We start from the raw sequence: 19,619 nt of genomic DNA on the forward strand, positions 1-19,619 counted from the left end.
GCATTCAAGAGGTGACTTGGGTGCTGTTAAAGGCATTCAGTTTTAAAAGGGAGAGCATAAAAGTTTGGAAAATTTGCAGTTTGACAATGGGATAGAAAAGAAAATCTCATTTTCTGAGGAGAAATTTAAGCCAGCTGCAGAAATTTGCATAAGTAATGAGGAGCTGAATGTTAATCACCTAGAAAATGTGGAAAATGTCTCCAGGGCATCTCAGAGACCTAGATCTTTATGGCAGCCCCTCCCTTCACAGCACTGGAGGTTTAGGGGGAAAAAATGGTTTTGTCGGCCAGGCCCAGGGTCCCTCTTCCGTGTGCAGTCTAGGGACTTCTTGCCCTGCATCCCAGCCACTCCAACCATGACTAAAAGGGGCCAAGGTAGAGCTTGGGCCATGGCTTCAGAGGGTGTAAGCCTCAAGTCTTGGCAGCTTCCATGTGGTGTTGAGCCTGTGAGGGCACAGAAGTCAAGAATTGAGGTTTGGGAACCTCTGCCTAGATTTTAGAAGATGTATGGAAATGCCTGGAAGCCCAGGAGAAGTTTGCTGCAGGGGTACAGTCCTAATGGAGAACCTCTGCTAGGGCAGTGTAGAAGGGAAATGTGGGGTTGAAGCCCCCATACAGAGTCCATACTGGGGCACCACCTAGTGGAGCTGTGAGAAGAGATTGCCATCCTCCAGACCCCAGAATGATAGATCCACTGACAGTTTGCATTATGCGCCTGAAGAAACTGCAGACACTCAATACCAGCCCATGAAAGCAGCTGGGAGGGAGGCTGTACCCTGCAAAGCCACAGGAGTGGAGCTGCCCAAGACCATGGGAACCCACCTCTTACATCAGCATGACCTGGATATGACACATGGAGTCAAAGGAGACCATTTTGGAGCTTTAAGATTTGACTGCCATGCTGGATTTTAGACTTGCATGAGGCCTGTAGCCCCTTTGTTTTGGCCAATTTCTCCCACTGGGAATGGCTGTATTTACCCAAAGCCAGTACCCCCACTGTATCTAGGAAGTAACTAAAGTGCTTTTGATTTTACAGGCTTATAGATGGAAGCAACTTGCCTTATCTCAGATGAGACTTGGGACTTTGGACTTTTGAGTTAGTGCTGAAATGAGTTAAGACTTTGGGGGACTGCTGGGAGGCATGATTGATTTTGAAATGTTAGGACATGACATTCGGAAGGGGCCAGGTGTGGAATAATATGGCTTCGCTGTGTCCCCACCTAAATCTCATCTTGAATTCCCACACATTCTGGGAGGGACCCTGCGGGAGATAATTGAATCATGTGGGTGGGTCTTTCCTGTGCTGTTATTGTGATAGTGAATAAGTCTCATGAGATCTGATGGTTTTAAAAACTAGAGTTTCCCTGCACAAGCTCTCTCTTTGCCTGGCGCCATCCATGTAAGATGTGACTTGCTACTCCTTGCCTTCCACCATGATTGTGAGGCCTTCCCACCCGTTAAACCTCTTTTTCTGCCCAGTCTCAGGTATGTCTTTATCAGCAGTGTGAAAATGGACTAATAAAAATTCACTAATATATGCCATGAATTAACAATGAAATCAGTATCAGGTATATGAAAAGGTGCTTAACATCACTGAGCATCAGAGAAGTGCAAATCAAAACTACAATGAGATATCATTTCACCCCAGTCAAAATGGCTATATCCAAATGACAGGCAGTTTCAAATACTGATGAGGATATACAGAAAAGGGAACCCTTTTACATTGTTGGTGGGAATGTAAATTAGTACAATCACTATGGAGAACAGTTTGGATGTTCCTCAAAAAACTAAAAATTGAGCTATCATATGATCCAGCACTCCCACTGGTAGGTATATACCCAAAAGAAAATAAATCAGCATATCAAAGAGATAATCTGCACTGCTATGTTTGTTGCACCACTGTTTATAATAGCCAAGATTTGGAAGCAACCTCAGTGTTCATCAACAGATGAATGATAAAGAAAATGTGGTTATGTATACACAATGGAGCCACAAAAAGAATGAGAATCCAGTCATTTGCAACAACATGGATAAAACTGGAGATCATTATATTAAGTGAAATAAGCCAGGCACAGAAAGATAAACGTCATATTTTCTCACTTATTCGTGGAATCTAAAATTCGAAACAATTGAACTCATGGAGATTGAGAGTAGAAGGATAGTTACCCGAGGCTGGAAAGGTAGTGGTGGGAGGTAGGTTGGGGGAAGGTGGGATGGTTAATGGGTACTAAAATAAATAGAAAGAATGAATAGGACCTACTGTTTCATAGCACAACAGGGTGAGTAAAGTCAATAATAATTGTACATTTTAAAATAACTCAAAGAGTATAATTGCATTGTTTGTAACTCAAAGGATAAATGCTTGAGGGGACAGACACCCCATTATCCATCATGTGCTTATTTCACATTGCATCCTTGTATCAAAACATCTCATGTACCCCATAAATATATACACTTATTTTGTTCCCACAGAAATTAGAAATTGAAAACATTTTTAAAAACTAAAAATGGAACTACTACATGATTCAGCAATCCCACTACTAGGTATATATCCAAAAGAAAGGAAATCAGTATATCAAAGAGATATCTGTGCTCCCATGGTGATTGCAGCACTATTCACAATAGCCAAGATTTGGAAGAAATGTAAGTGTCTATCAACAAACGAGAATGGATAAAGAAAATGTGGTACAAATACACAATGCACTACTATCCAGCCATAAAAAAGAATGAGATCCTGTCATTGGCAACAACATGAATGGAACTGGAGGTCATTATGTTAAGTGAAATAAGACAGGCACAGAAAGACAAACTTTGGATGTTCCCACTTATTTGTGGGAGCTAAAAATAGTAAAACAACTGAACTTATGGATATAATAGAATGATGGTTACCAGAGGCTGTGAAGGGCAGTGGTGGCGGAAATATTGAGATGGTTAATGGGTACAAAAATATATTTATAAATTTATAAAGAATGAATAAAATCTAGTATTTGATGGCAGAACAGGTTGATTATGGTAAACAATATTTTAATGTACACTTAAAAATAATTAAAGTGCATAACTGGATTGTTTGTAACATGAATAAAGGATAAATGTTTGAGGTGATAGATACTCCCCCACTCCAAAAAAAAAGAGTGGTGGCAGCAGCATTCATAATATTACTGTCTACAAACTTTAAAACTCTGTACAACTACAGAGAGAGAGAAAGTGATGACTAGTTGGCTTATCTCCCTTAGTGAAGAAATTGGCTAGAAGTGGAGAAAACTGGTCACTTAGGGAATATAATTCCCCTTATTCCTTAGGTCATAGTAGAAGCAGGAACTTTAACAAGCCATCACTTGTTGAATACGGTCTGTGCTTGGGAGAGTGCCCAGTAATTACATGATAGGGTAGGACCTAGCAGCTACCCTGAAGGACTTTTGCACTCAGTCGAGAGAAACTTTTCAACATGGAAAAAGGAGAAAACTACAGGCATTAAATTGTGTGGCAGAGATATGATCTGTTATATAGGCAATCAAGAAGAGATACTGGCATTGTGTATGTAACAGTGTCCAATAAATATTTTGAATGAAACAGAGATCAGTGGAGACCCCAGATATCTGGAAGGAACCTATGTGTGTTCACATATTTGAGCTAGCACGTAACGTGCATGGGCTCTAGACTTACTCTTTTGTGTGTAAATAAGGGGGTAAGGTGTGGTGACATTCTACCCCTAACATCTACTACTATTCCTGAAACTCTGCTCTGAAGAAATCAATTTTGGGGGGTGTAGAAAATGTTTGAACTCTTGATGTCTCTTTCTAAATGAGGCTTACTCACTCCACTATCTGTTTCTTTACCATGTGCTGTGTTCTGTCTTCCACATTACTGATTGTATCTCCTCAGGGTGTGTGAGAGGTGCACAGGAAATGTTTTGTTAAATGGACAATGAATGGAGACTTTGTCAATTGAGTCCTGGCATGGAGGAGGAAGAAATGGGTTCTAGCACATGAGAAAGAAAAAGGGCAGATGGGATATAGGAAGAGAGATCAGAGAGGGAACAAATCCCTACTTGTATCTACTGTTTGTTAAGTAGTATGGTAGGCCATTTATAGACTTAAACAAATAACCTGTCAAAAAAATCCTGTGTAGCAGATATTAATCTCCACTTTTAGATTAAAGAAACAGAGACTCAGAAAGGTTTAGTAACAGCTCAAGGTGATAAGACTAGTAATTGTGGAGCCAGAATTTAAATGAAGTTACAGATATGCCAAAAGGCCATCTTCTTTAAATTATACCAGGCTGCTATACCAAGGACAGAGACTTGAGGACAAGCAAGGACTTCAGGGATGCAGTGAAAGCACTGTAAGAGAAGGGATGCTCACACATTTTATTATCATGCAACATTGATATTGAAATGCAATTTCTCTTCAATGTTCATAATTAATGCTTGACCACAGGAGAATTCTCCTTTGCAAAACTGAATAGGCTGTGAAGAACATGGCTCTGTTCTATACTTCCATGTAGCTCTTACAGACCTGTGCTTAGGAGAAAAAAATTCCCAACTCTTGATATCAGCCCATGTAAGCATGCAACTTCTTTAGTTTAAAGAGGGTGTTCATTTACCCTTCAGGTTTGGTAATCACCTGATAAAAATTACTGAAATTCCACCCGAACAGTGCTAGTAGCTTCCCTCAAATCAGCTGCTTGTTCTTTTGTTCTGTAATTACAAAGATATAATCACACTGAATTACTATAATTTTCAACATTCTGTCACCCTATTAGTCTGAGTTCTTCAGGGGCAAGGCTTGGGCCTTTTTCTTCTTGATTTTCTCAAATATCTCACCAGAGTGCTTGGCACATACTAGACATTCAGTAAATGCTTAGTTGAACAAATACATAAGAAGTTAATCAATCAAATCAATGACTGACTGAATGAATGGTGCTTGTCCCCTGCAAAATCCTCCTTGAGCAGTCTAATTCTCTATGTAATAAGCAGGAGCCTTTACCAAATGTGATCCATTGGTCAATAAAGGTTGCTGACTGACATCTTAAAAGCATACTTCGGTGGAATAAACATTTACCAGCACTGAAAGTCAGCAGAGAGATTAAATAAAGGATAAACATCGCTGGCTGTTTCCCTGGCAATAAAGGGGCATCTGGTCTGTGGCATAGGATACAGACGTGCTCTTTCTTTAAACTCTCTTATAATTGGTCAGAAGAAGGAAGTAAACAGAAATCCTAATGGAATTTAAGGGTCTCTGAGGGATTGAAATATATGCAGAAAAAAAACACCAGATTTCATTTGGATATATAAAGATAGATGTCTCAAGATGAGTAATCTAATGAAGGCTGACAAATGATACCTGAGGCAATCCTCTTTGTTTTTGGTTCTTGTTAGCCATACCACCTTCTAGGTCACAGCCAGGCAAGGTACCAACAGAATGAAAATCATTATTTATAAGCAGTTCAATCCAAGGTCAAATTTATTGTCCCGCAAATATTCATCAGATAAGACTAAGGCTGTTTCTACTCATGTGATGAATGAGCCACCAGAAAACCCCTCTGACCACGACTTTTGTCTAGACTTATTTTCATGAAAGATAAAGACAAGACAGAAAAGGACTTTTGCCAGTCAGACTAAAAGACGTGATTGGAATGTATGTGACATTTCTGTTAAGGCAGGATGGTCTAGTAGTGCAGGAGACAGCCATCTAGGTTGCAGTCAAGAATCCTTCCCTTCCCAGACACATGACCTTGGGGAAGTCACTGGTCCTCTGTCACATCTGTAGACAGGATAAATGACTCTTACCCAGCCACCTTACAAAGCTGCTATTAGGATCAAATGGAATAATGTCCATGAGATGCCTTTGTAAATTATATTGCACTATGCAAACATAAGCCTGGTATCTTCATGGTGAACAGCGAAAAAAAAAAAAAAAAGACAAGAATAAAAGAGAAAAAAAAGAAAATGAATGGCAAATTAAGACTAAGAGAAAGGAGGAGGAGAAAATTTCTGTAGAGAAGGGAGGGGAAAGGGAGAAAATACAGAAAATAAAAGGGGCCAAGGGAGGAACCGGTAGAGGAGAAGGAAAGATGCAGCAGTGGCAATGAACGATCTCATAATTCTGGCACATAGGTAGATAAATAGGCAAACAAACACATAGACATAAAATCGAAGGAACAGCAGAACTGGTCAGCCATGGGATTTAGAAAATCACGTCTATGTCAAGACCACAGAGCTCTGATAAGCAAGTGGAAGACCCCATCAGGCAGCCTCTTAGGAGGAGACAGCGAGTCAACCATGAGTCAGCCTCCTTATTATAAATTTCTAAATGGAAAGCACTACTGAGTTCATGTTGTTCTCATCTGTTCTCTGCTCAGTCATACACTCAGACAGATTTGTAATCATTGTGCAGCCATTGATAATGACCTTTTCTTTGCCTAGTCAAGGTCTATTGGTCATTCAGATAAGAGCCTTCCATGACCTCCCTGACCACCCCGACAAAGTCAGATGCCCTATTATAGGTACTCAGAGCATCATAGTCCCCCCTTTTTTTCACAGAGCTTGACACAGTAACAGATTTATATTTATTTGTGTGATTATTCAATTAATGTCTCATTTTCTCCCCCAGACTGAGGACAGAGTCAATGTCTGCTTTGCTCATCATTATATTCCTAATTGAATTTATTGGTTGGCATCATCATAAACAGAATCAAGTTAAAAAAGGACAGTATTCAAAGAGAGGTAATGGTGCAAATGTAAAGAAGAGGTTGGTGCTGGGGCTATAGTTAGAAAGTTTGGGACAGATAAAATCTTTTTGATAGTTTAAGCAACTAAATCTTGTCATGGAATAATGGTTCTGGTTTTCATTTTCATAACAGACTTATGACTGGGTGCTTTTTTGCTCCTCGTTGGTTAATTCAGCATATTAACTAGCTCTTTAGTGACATCTCAGTCAATGTCATGGGTGAGCATATTATTATTAGCATTAATAACTGTGAGTACTGATTATGAGGGGCAATTTTCCAGTTGGATATTCTGCAGCACACTGTTTTGGATATATTTAATTATATAACAATGAGGAGAAAGTTTATACACAATTACATTGAGACCATTTTTAAACCCATTTATTAAAACTTTAAAAGGTTTTCAAGGAAGATATACACGGTATGATAAGTAATCATGTTGAAACTCAACTATGTCCAGAAAATAGGGAGTATTTAAAAAATAAACATCCCTAACTTCAATTGCCCAGTGGATTCTGTGGCAGCCCTCAGTATGTGAGTCCACTGAACAGGGCAGCTCAATAATTCTCATAACCAGACTCCTGACCTGTGACTTCCGGGCTTCTTCCTAGTCCTGCTGGGCAAACCAGAAGCCTACAGTTTGGAGATATTATTCCTCCATTTTTTCTAATTTGGTACCTTTCAAGGTGAGTGGAATCATTATACAAGTTTGTTCCCCATTTAATAACATTTTTATTTGAAAGTAGATTTTTGACAATGATTCTAGTTAACAAAAAACTCCAAAACCTCAGAAATCATATTGAGCTCTACTTTGTATTTTCATGTCTTACTCAGGCCTCCAGGTTGGCCAACTCATAATAACAAAACACGTACAAGTTTGGGGAGGTAGGAAAGAGTAGTGACTTAAAAATGTGGGCTCAAATCTCAGTTCTGCTACTTAACTTCTCCAAGCTTTAGTGTCTTAATCCATAAAGTGGGTTAAATGTACCTAAATTGTTATTAGAGCAAAATGAGAGCCACATAAAACACAACACATATCAGTTACTATTAAATTAAAATATACAATATTTAATGTTATATTTTTAGCCCTTAAATATAGAAAAAATATTCTTTTTGAACTTTAGAGTCTGTGTGTTTTCAATACCTGCTTTAATGATAGAGTACTCTGTATTCTTTGATTTATGTTTCTTTTTCTTCATTTTAAGGAAGGCTTTCTTTTATGGAACAATAATGATGATAGTGGATAATGTCTATACAAGTATTTACCTAGAAAATCTAGATTTTCTATGTCATCTTGCAAAATATTTTTGCTATTTTGCTAGTCCTTGAAATTCCACGTTTGGAAACCTCTGTCTGTTCTAAACAAGAATCAATGGTTTGTTTATGTATTTATTTATTTTTACACAGTTGTTATTTGAAAAGCAGATGGCAGCAGAAATCCAGTCCCTGTGAGAGAATTAGAACCCATGTCTTCATAGCCGTTAAATATTTCCTAGCTCTCCACGGTCTCAGCATTTTTTCAACACTGATAAATTTGGGAGACTCCTTAAAGTTTGCTGTGATGACACCTTTTATATTTTAAGCGCTACACATGTAAGGAAAAAGATTATAAGGCCTAGAAAAGGATGTCTTATGGAGTAAGGAAATGGAAAAAAAAATCTGTTCACCATTTGAAATGAGGCTAAGGAAAAGGAGCTGACAGCTCAAGTAGGAGGAGAGGTGGAAATTCCAGGGACACAAGGAAAAATGAAAAGGAAGCACGTGATGCTGAACTGGGGGGACAGTGATGGTCAGAGGAATTTGCTGCTCTGACAGATTCCTAATGAAGCCCCTCATTTTTAAACTCCGAAGATTTACCTCCCCCACCCAGGGATGGAAGGAAGGCCTGCAAACTTTTTGAGTCCTTCCAAACAGTTAAGATGTTTTTAGCAGGTGACCTAGCAGCATTAATAAGGTTGGGACTCTCAACCAGAGCTTTCTTACCCAGAACTTTCTAATTCAGGAGACAGGTCTGTCTTTATTGGACTATAAATCACAAACATAAATCTTTTTGGGGGGAGCAGTTTGATTTCTTCCGATCATTTCTAAAAATCAAATGGGTACTCATCTCCTTACTTTTCCCATATTCTTTATAAATAAACTCTTCAGCTGACAGGAAAGCAAAATAAAGAGAATAACACATACATATAAATACATATATATAAATGTGTGTGTATATATACATATACATATATACACATATAAACATACACATAAAATAAAATGAATATTATTTTAATACATTCTAAAAATAGACAAAAATCCTTTGCACTTTACCCAACTTGCTTCTCTGTTTTGATAGAGTCACTTAAATATCTGTGATAAGCAAAGGCTCAGATTTTCCACCAGCGACCCTAGCAACTAACAGCTTAAAAAAAAATCGCTTCCAAGTTTCAAAGAGCACTTCCATAATTCAGTATATTAATCAGCATGTCAACTCCTCCCTGTCCCCAACACTACTTAGCACTACTTTTGAAGGTCATGGTGTGCTCAAGGAAATTAAACATTCATGCTGATTACAAATCCTGAGGTACAGATGGATCTCTGAATGTGTGGATAGAGGTAACTCAAGCCAACTAGCCCAAAGGGCCAGCTACCTAAAGTCCAACGGTCCCTTAAAAGTTTATGCTCCATATCTAGGAATATTCCTAGAAGTCCATAAGCCAAAATTTTGTCTCCAAAATGTTAGATTTGGAAGGCATCTAATACCTTGTTTATTTAACTCAACCTGATCACTTCGTATATGAGATAACAGACATCTTGCCAAAATCACACAGTAAGAAATGTTAGATCTGGGTTCTATGTCCTGATTCAAAGATGACCTGGTGATTTTCGGATCACATTCTGCCATGATCATATATTTTGGAACCAAACATCTGAGTACTTAGAGTAAAAAAAGATGAGTCTTTTAGGTCAGCATCATCCTGGGAAATCTGAAGCACATTAGCTTTAAAAAAAAAAGCTTTTCCCACCCAGGCAAAAGGAGTAAAGGAGAGAACAAGAGAGAGAATAATTCCATTAGAGGTCTTGTTTCCAGATGTTCCTTGGAAAGGATACCTGAGCTCAGGCTCAGAACACCAGAGTCTCCCCAACCCCAGTGGAGCCATGGTTTCATGAGCCTAGAGTGGCCTTAAAGTATGGGAAGGGTGTCTTTTGTGCCAAACAGTGGTACATGGCTGTCCCTATGGAGTTAGGCCTGTCCTGGTGAGAAAGTACAATAGCAGTATCATCACAAACCACTTAACTTGAAAGGATGCGTTCCCTTAGATCTGTTTACAAGTAAAACTACTTTTTGTTTTTCTTTTTGATACTCATATACTTCTGGATTTGGGAGAGATTTTTGGTGGGGTTAGTTAGACTAACTGTTTATTCCATAAAGGATTCCTTGAAGAATTTCCCTGAAGATGGTCATTTAGTTTCCTTTTAAGTGCTACTTGTAAAGGCTGGCCAACCCCTTTCAGGGCAGCTGTTTTACCAATGTGAAAATGCTACTAGAATTTGTACTAGAAAATTCTGCCATTAAGTGTGTCACTAAATGACCTTGTAAGGTAACATAAAGTGCCTTCTCCTAGATGAAAGATAGCTTTCTGAGTAGCTGAAGATACTTCTTACTCTTAGCAGTGTTAACAAAATGCTTCTAGGTTTTTGCACATGATTTTCTTTTCTACTTTTTTAACCTCTGCCTTGCTGCAGACACATCCCTTAAAATTCAATTTGTGCCACCTCCCCTGAGAATCCTCCCTTCCTTTCCAGAGGCAAATGCTTTTAACCATTTCAGCTTTTAAAAAATTTGTATACATTTAAGAGGTACAAGTGCAATTTTGTTACATGGCCATATTCCACAGTGGTGAAGCCTGTGCTTTTAGTGTATCCATCAACAGAATAATCTACATTTTACCCACCAAGTAATTTCGCATCGTCCAACCTCCTCAAAGTATTTCACTCTATTGAGTCTCCAATGTCCATGTGTATATATTATTTAGCTCCCATTTATAAGTGAGAACATGTGGCATTCGTCTTTCTGTTTCTGATTGTTTCACTTAAGATAATGGCCTCCAGTTCCACACATGTTGCTGAAAATGACATGATTTCATTCTTTTTATGGCTGAATAGTATTCCATTGTGTATATAAACCACATTTTATTCATCCAGTCATTTGTTGATAGGCACTCAGGTTGATTAGGCTTTTTAACGGAAAGGTTTGAGGTTAAGCCAGAAAACATGAAACTGTGCCCCAAACTAGCACACTGTGAAGGGCTCGGCTGTGGGGGCCAACTCTCAAACTAGCTCATCTAGGTGCTACAGAAGAGTGATTCAATTTTTTCTGAGAAGAACCTTCTATTTTTTGTATTCAGCAGTGTGCATGCTAATGGGGGGACTCTTCATTCCTATTCTCAGACTCTGCTTTCAATCCCATCTGTTGTCACTACCCTAATGTCTCTGAGTTTTCTGGGTTTGGCTAGGCAGATCTGCTCTTTGCTGAGCTGTAGGCCCCTTCACATAGTGCTACTGCACTGTGGTAGGGCTTCTTGTGGGTGGCATCTCGGGAGACATAACCCGAGGAAATGCCATTCTAATAGAATGCAATGTAAAAGGTACCCCCTGGAGTTGTACAACCCTGCTTCCATAGGTGATCAAAGGCTGAGATTACTTTGTTTTTCACCGATCAATACCCTTCAATCAGCTTTCTGTTGCAAAGAAATATAATGAAACCATTTGGCCTTTGATGCCCCCTTCTATTTCCTTGATCACTAGGAGACTGTCCTTTTAAACAAATATTATTATCCCATTAGCTTCCTTTTAATAGGGTCTCAGGAGGAAGAGGAGATTAAGGTGTGGGCTGTGTCTGTCAATTTGAAACTGAAACACAGAACTTATTCTGTTAATAGGGATATTATTCTTCCTCATTTTGTCTGGCATAATTATAGATGATTCAGATATCAATTTAAAAACAGCAGTGACTCTACGGTAGAGGACTCAATTAGATAGTTTTGTTGTCTCAATGGATCAAATTAACTGGAAATCTGAAATATCTCCACTTATTTTATGTCAAGTAAATAGCAACTTGGGTGAAAATTATATAAACATATGGCCTTTTAAACTACATTCATTTAAAAAATATCCTATGTAGTTGCTTTTCACAAAAGCATTAGGAAGGAGAGTTTTCAAATAATGGGATTTGCAATTTCAGTTGATTGCCTACACTCAGCAGTATAACACTTTAATGGGAAACCTGCTAAAGATCCATTGGCCTATGTAAGATGAAAAATAACTTTCCCACTATGTGTTCAGTCACAATGATTATGTGCCACATTATCTCTTCATCTGACAACCAGCTGGGCACGTATAGCACAAATTTTTGTGTTCTGGACTTTGTAGAGGATTACTGAGACTTCGCCTTCTAAATATTTCAGTAATGCAAAGTTATTTCTACCTGAAATATTTCATTTTATATCCAGAAGTGTTTTACATAAACAAATACATATAAACGTATTTAAAAGCAAGTGTTCAAAATAAGTCTTCAAACTAATCTAGCCTATAAAAATAAATTTTGTTTTTTTTCAGAACACTTAGACTAAGTGTATATTTAACTAGTACTTATTGAGGGTCCAATATGTACCTGATACTTTTATTTTAAAAAATTGGTGAGTTTGGGCTGGGCATAGTGGCTCACACCTGTAATCCCAGCACTTTGGGAGGCTGGGGCGGGCGGATCACAAGGTCAGGCGTTTGAGACCAGCCTGGCAAATATGGTGAAACCCCGTCTCTACTAAAAATACAAAAAGTAGCCAGTGTGGTGGTGTGTGTCTGTAGTCCCAGCTATTCGGGAGGCTGAGGCTGGAGAATTGCCTGAACCCAGAAGGTGGAGGTTGCAGTAAGCCGAGATCACACCACTTCACTTCAATCTGGGTGACAGAGCGAGACTCCATCTCAAAAAAATTGGCGAGTTGGATACTATTTTCCCTTTTAGCTGTTGAGGAAACCCATGCTTAGAGAGGTGAAGGTCGCTGATCAACAACAAATGGTAGAGGCCAGGACTCAAACCAAATTCTTTGACTCTAGAGTAAGTTTTCTTCCATTCTTATAGGGAATAGAATATATTGTGTTATTCACTAGATATAAGGCAAATTGCTTTATGCTAGTTGGGACAATAGATCACTATGAAGTTTATACAGTTTGCTATTTTTTTGTAAAAGGAGTCACTCTGGTGTTTTGAAGTTAGGGTAACACCTTTACATTTTTGGCCTCATCAGAGAAGAAGAAATGGTGATTATGTCAACTACAGAGTTCCTTTAACTCAAGTGGAAAACAGTGGAAATTGAAAAATATTCTTAGGGCAAATTGCTAATAAGCTTTTGCTAATAAAAAGAAAGAAAACAAAAGTTTGGAGATAGCCTTAGAAGGAAATGCCATTATTCATCATAGCTGAAGGAAGTCTACTTTGTGCTGATAGCCAAAATGTGAAATGATAGCCACCCTGAGCCCTGCCAAGAGAGGTCTTCAAAAGGAACAATAAAGTGAGACAGAGACAGTGGTAAAATTAGTCCCCACACCCTTACCTCTACTGCAAACAACACCTCAGCTACATAGTATGCACATGGACCTCTAGTACCATCCCAAACAGCAGGTTATTGATTCTATTTAAAGATTTTTAAGGTTAGAGTCATTCTAGTTCTTCATTATTTTTTTCACACTTAGGAAATTCTGCACGATGTCTAACTTAGCCTGAATGTGGTTTATGAATTGTACAACCAGTGCTCTCCACCTCAATAAAGTCTTTTCATAACACATTATAGAGGACAGAGCCACACAGTGGAGTCAAGCTTGATTTCAAGTCCAAGCAATGCTACTTTCTATACAAGTACACTTGGGAAAATTACTTAAACTCTCTGAGAATCAGTGTTCAGAAAAAAAGATACCTATCTTCTAGGACTACTTTAGAAATAAAATCAGGTAAGACAGGTGATGTGGTTTGGCTCTGTGTCCCCACCCAAATCTCATCTTAAACTGTACTCCTACAATTCCCATGTGTTGTGGGAGGGACCTGGTGGGAGATAACTGAATCATGGGGCAGCTTCTCCCATACTGTTTTCATGACAGTGAATAAGTCTCATGAGATCTGATGGTTTTATAAGGGGAAACCTGTTCTGCTTGGCTCTCTTTCTCTTTCTTGCTGCCATGTAAGAAGTGCCTTTTGCCATCTGCCATGATTGTGAGGCCTCCCTAGCTACATGGAAATGCAACTCCATTAAACCTCTTTCTTTTGTTAATTGCTCAGGCTTGGGTATGTCTTTATCAGCAGCGTGAAAATGGACTAATACAACAGGTGATTGGTAGATAAATAGATAGAGCCTGGCACCTAATAAGCACTCAGTAAATGTTAGTTTTTTTTCTTCCCTTGGAGGCATATTTATGAACTTGTGCTGTTGGGCAAATATCCATGTATGCTTCAGTCCTCAGCTCAAGAGTTACATATTTTCAGGAACCAACATGACCTGCTCCCTAGTCCCCTTTGGATGACCATTTACAGTTAGGTATCCCTCCTGGATTCTCCATTAATCCCTTATGCATATCTCCTATAGAGTGTAATGCTTACACTGTATCACAAGTGTGTGTATTTCTATCATTTGTACTAGACAATGAAGCCCTCTGGAGGGCAAGAAGAAATCTTATTTGACTTATTAAATCTAGTACCTAGCACAGTGCTTGGCACATAAGGTGAGTTTCCTAGATATTTGCTGACTGAAAGAAAAAAAGAGAGAGTGGGTGCGTGTGAGAGAGAGAGAGAAAGAAGAGTGGGGAGGGAGGGAAGGAAAGAAAGAAAGATAGAAAGAGAAAGAGAGAAAAAAGGACAGAAGAAAGAGAAAGAAAGAAAGAAAAAAGAAAGAAAGACAAAGAAAGAAGGGAAGGAAGGAAGGAGGGAGGGAAGGAAGGAAGGAAGGAAAGAAGGAAGGAAGGAAGGAAGGGGAGAAGGAAGGACAGAAGGGAGGAAGGAAGGAAGGAAGGGAGGGAGGGAAAGAGAAAGACAGACAGAGACAGGGGGAGAAAGGAAGACTTTATATTCCAAGGCTGCACAGTTTAAGAGGTTCTGTATTATTATCTTACCCTTCCAGGGAGATGGCCCGTTGGAGAGTCACTGAAGGCTGACGAGTTGCGGTGCTATGTTGGGAATGACTGCAAGAAAAGACAGAAGAAACACACATCATTTATTTATTTTTTATTTTTTATTTTTTTTATTATACTTTAAGTTTTTGGGTACATGTGCACAATGTGCAGGTTAGTTACATATGTATACATGTGCCATGTTGGTGTGCTGCACCCATTAACTCGTCATTTAACATTAGGTATATCTCCTAATGCTATCCCTCCAAGAAACACACATCATTTATTTAAAATGTTTTTGAACATTTTAATCGGTCCTATTGTCAATAACCAGTCTTGAAAGAAATACAGTAGAGATTAAATATTTGGTGATAGGTAGAACCCTCCACCAAAATATAGTACTCTACCAGATAAGAGTTAATTTTTTTATAATTTGATTTTAATATGTATTATTCAAAAGTAAGCTTTTAATGATAGGTAAACATTAAAATGAATAAACATTTGGAAAAGGTAATTTTTTGCCCTTGGAATGAGATAACACAGAGCATAAAAACATACATTTCTTTATGATGCAATGTATTTTTTTAAGCTGCAGAATAATTTTTTCTAACAAAATTTTACACAGAACCTAATCTGTAAATCAGATAAGTTATATTTAATTAGTATAGATGTATTTATTAGTTCAAATTTGCAACACTTAGTTGTAAAATTAGTTAATAATAATTGAGCTATTTGATGAACACAAAACTTGAAAAATGAGACTTCCAGCTGCATATCAATCTTCAAATTTAATGTAGTTCTAGATTTTGATTACCTGTAACAAGAAAAGACTGATTTTGTAGATAAGTAATATAAATAAAATGATAATATCTAACATTTATTGAGATCTGAAACACTTTTCTAAGTGTTTTTAAATTTTTATGTCTCTTATTTCTCATAAATGTATGAGGTATGTCCCATTCAACAGATGAAGAAATTGAGATACAGAGAGGATTAGAAAGTTGCTCAGAGTCACATGGTAACTTCCTGTGCCTGAAATGGCATTGAGACTGATTCTAGAGTCATTTTAAATTCTTATAACAATTTTTCACATTTTTAAGAATTCATCTTGTAATCTTAGAATATTCTTTAGAAAGAGATGGCAAGAGAATCTTTCATCTGAGATACGCACAATAATAAGAATTCAACAGCCAACTTTACTGAATGTGTAATTTTAGTTTATAGTATTAGTCAAATATTTTGGTTGAAATACTATTTACATATACACATAATATATGAACAAGTGTATATATACATATATGTATAAAAGAAACCTGAGTCTAGGATTTCTCAGCACAAACATGGCAAATGCTGACATTGCCACAGAGAATCAAGCTACAGGCTGCAGAGTCTTTCATTCAGAACCTTGGTCACCACAGGTGGGAAGAGATGTTTTCCTGTGACACATAGATAATATTTGTCTAAGGTTGAGGGTACAGAATTTTGAGACCATAGCTGAAACCTACAGAATCATATTCAAGTTAAAGACTGTGCCTCTTCAAGTTAAAGACTGTGTTTCCTGGTATCTCTCACAGTGCCAAGATATTCATTGATCATGTTTTCAATTGACTAGTTGAAAAGCATCGTAGTATTCAGGACTTGGACTATGTAGCCAGACTGCCTGGCTCAACCACATATACCAATGTAACCTTGTATAAATTACTTAAATCTCTCTGTATGTCAGTTTCTCATCTTATAAGACTGGGATAGTAACAGCACTTTCCTCACAGGGTTATTATAAGAATTAAATGAATACAGTATTTAGAAAAATGGCTCTCACATGGTAAAGCTATATAAGCATTTGTTAAATAAATAAACCATTATGATTTAGCAGAGCGTGTACTTTGAGATGTTTAGTACCAAATAAGAATAATTACTGTATTTAGACCACTTCAGTTAGTCATACAGTCAGTGCCACAAGGTGTATATTTCTGTGTATAACTTTAGTGATAAATATCAAATTAAAATATATTTTCTATTACAAAAATATCATAAATTTACAAACATATAAAATAAAACATTTTCTATTAAAAATATTACAAAATTACTGGAAATAAAAACGAGAAATTAAAAATATTCACCTATAGTCCTATTACCTTCTTTCACATTTTACCGAGTTATCTAATGTAGTTCTTATAGGCGTCCTCTAAGGTAGATATAAGTATTCCCATACACAAGAAAACAAAACATATAGAATTTAAAATGATTTTCAGAAATCAACAGCTTGCAAATGTGGAGCCAGAGTTCAAACTAAAGCCTACCTTACCGCCAAGTGGGTGTACTTTCCATTCTATCTTACTGACTCTCTACATGTCCAGATGTATTTCACATAGTTGTATATATATAGAGAAACATATGTAACTTCATATCCTCTGCTTTTCCTAACATTTAAGCATTTCTAAAATGGTCTCTATAATTATTATTTTGGTGTTACATAACGTTACTTCCTATGAAGATATAATTAATTAACCACCGTTGATAGTTGGATATTTGGGGGATGTTTATGGCTTTAATATTATAAACAGTGCTGCAATGAACATGTTGATATCAATTACTTCTTTCTTATTCTACAATTTTCTTCAGATGCGTTTCCCAAAATGGAAACGCTTATTAGTTTCTTGATTTATGTTATTACTTTTCAAAAGCTTTGTACCATTTTATTGCCTCTAAAAATGTGTATCTGTACTAGTTTCCCCACAGTCTTAAAAGCACTGACATTATACCTTTTAAAACACCCTAACAATTTAATAGATGAAGAATGATACTTCAGATTTGTAATGAGCATTTCTTTGTTTATTAGTGAGAATGACCATTTTTTTCCGTATACTTATTGGCTAATTGTATATCTTTTGTGCAAAATGTCTAATCCTTTCCTTTACCATTTATTTTCCACTGATCTAGAAAGTACCAACAGTTCTTAGGCAGCTCAATTATGGTCACTAACCAAGATTAATAAGTAACTGTAATTTCTGATAGCTTTCTCACCATTAGCTCAGCCCACAAAATTAAAACAAAAAAAATTCAGTAACCTCACTTCACTTATCATTACCTTATAACTAATTATTTTGTTATTCTACTCTATTCCAATAATATCCTCTTTAAAGTTTTAGTGACAAAGCAAATGCAAATGGTACGCTGAGGTGCACAGAGAATTTGACTCCTTTTATATTACACATTCAAGGTTAGCCAGTTTCTCCTAGCATGTAAATTTGGAACAAACAGAGCCTTTTCCAAAATGTAATTATCCTTTTACTCTCTTCTAAGACAAATACAGTGAACTAAGATAAATACAGTCAAGACCTGTGGACACAAATGAATTTTTGTTATTCCCAAATATAATAGTAATGTGCAAGCCATACTTGCAGGAGGGATGCTTGTAGTGGATGTTTGGAGCTACCTGATGGTGACTACAACTGGTATTTTAAAGAACACCAAACATTTTCCCCTTCGGACCAAGTAGGTTCTATCCTTTCCACATTGTTGGCTACATAAACAATGTGGTGTAGAGTTACCATCGCTAAGAAATTACAGGTAACCTTTTCCTGTCTCTTTCACCTCCTCAGGAAGAGAGGCCAGTCAGATGGAATTCTGAGAACTGTTGTAGAAAGAACCAAGGGAGGAAATCACAGCTAAGAACAAAAAACCAAACACCGCATATTCTCACTCATAGGTGGGAATTGAACAATGAGATCACATGGACACAGGAAGGGGAATACCATACTCTGGGGACTGTGGTGGGGAGGGGGGAGGGGGGAGGGATAGCATTGGGAGATATACCTAATGCTAGATGACGAGTTAGTGGGTGCAGCGCACCGGCATGGCACATGTATACATATGTAACTAACCTGCACAATGTGCACATGTACCCTAAAACTTAAAGTATAATAAAAAATAAAAAAATAAAAAATAATAAAAAAAAAAACATGCTGCTCTGTTCTGCCATCTCATTTACCTACATATCCATAATAGCACCCAGGGCTATGAATCACTAAGATTTATTCACATGCCTATTTCTCCTACAAAGTCACGTGTGCTTTCAGAGCAAAGTATTGGGTTTCTTCATGTATACATTCACAGCTTAGGGTTGGCACACAAAAGACCCTTCATCAATGTCTTTTTGAATGATGAATACCATGGATTGAATTCCATCTATCTGTAAGGCCCCCATGACTTCTTGCTTTTAAATTCTGCAATAGCATCAAGAACTAGGTTTCATCCCCATTTTCAAGGGAAAAAAGTGCTTGCTCCTCTGAGACAAACCATATCGTTTTATAAAAAGTTGAAATCAAACTCTGTGACTGGTCTATATAGAGCACCTGAAACACACTGTTAGAAAATACTGAACTCCCACTGAGTAACACTGACAAGTTCTTTTTTTCTTTGGTATAAATACCACCCATTGTTTTTACCACATATGCTCAACTTCCATGTCAGTGACTTTTGAAGATCATTTTTATGAAGATCACTTAATAAAGGAACTTCTCTGTCCCACCCACACCACCTCATTAGTCATTCATGAAGATTTAAGTGACAATGAATAGTGGGTGGGTAGAATGAGCATGAGGGAGGCTCAGCATCATGCTACAACATGGATGCTGGAGAAGAAGTCCCCTGTCGCCTGGTAGAAAACCTGTGGCACCAATTCCCTAGTTAGGTAGCTTGGCTGAGGTACTAAATAAGGCAACTGTGGAGATAAATATTACTAAGCCTTTT

At 37.5% G+C, this 19,619-nt stretch overlaps 1 protein-coding gene across 34 annotated transcripts in view; it reads right to left on the reverse strand.

The window, feature by feature from the left end:
- DLG2 (discs large MAGUK scaffold protein 2) overlaps positions 1 to 19,619 on the reverse strand; it is a 2,168,441-nt gene that overhangs the window by 405,035 nt on the left and 1,743,787 nt on the right. For all 34 annotated transcript variants that reach the window (XM_063783330.1, XM_063783332.1, XM_063783324.1 and 31 more), the window contains one exon: positions 14,871 to 14,939. In XM_063783330.1, coding sequence (XP_063639400.1) covers positions 14,871 to 14,939 — 69 coding nt within the window. The remainder of the gene's footprint in view (positions 1 to 14,870; positions 14,940 to 19,619) is intronic.

Source organism: Pan troglodytes, chromosome 9, assembly GCF_028858775.2.
Source record: "Pan troglodytes isolate AG18354 chromosome 9, NHGRI_mPanTro3-v2.0_pri, whole genome shotgun sequence".
Classification (NCBI taxonomy): Eukaryota; Metazoa; Chordata; class Mammalia; order Primates; family Hominidae; genus Pan; species Pan troglodytes.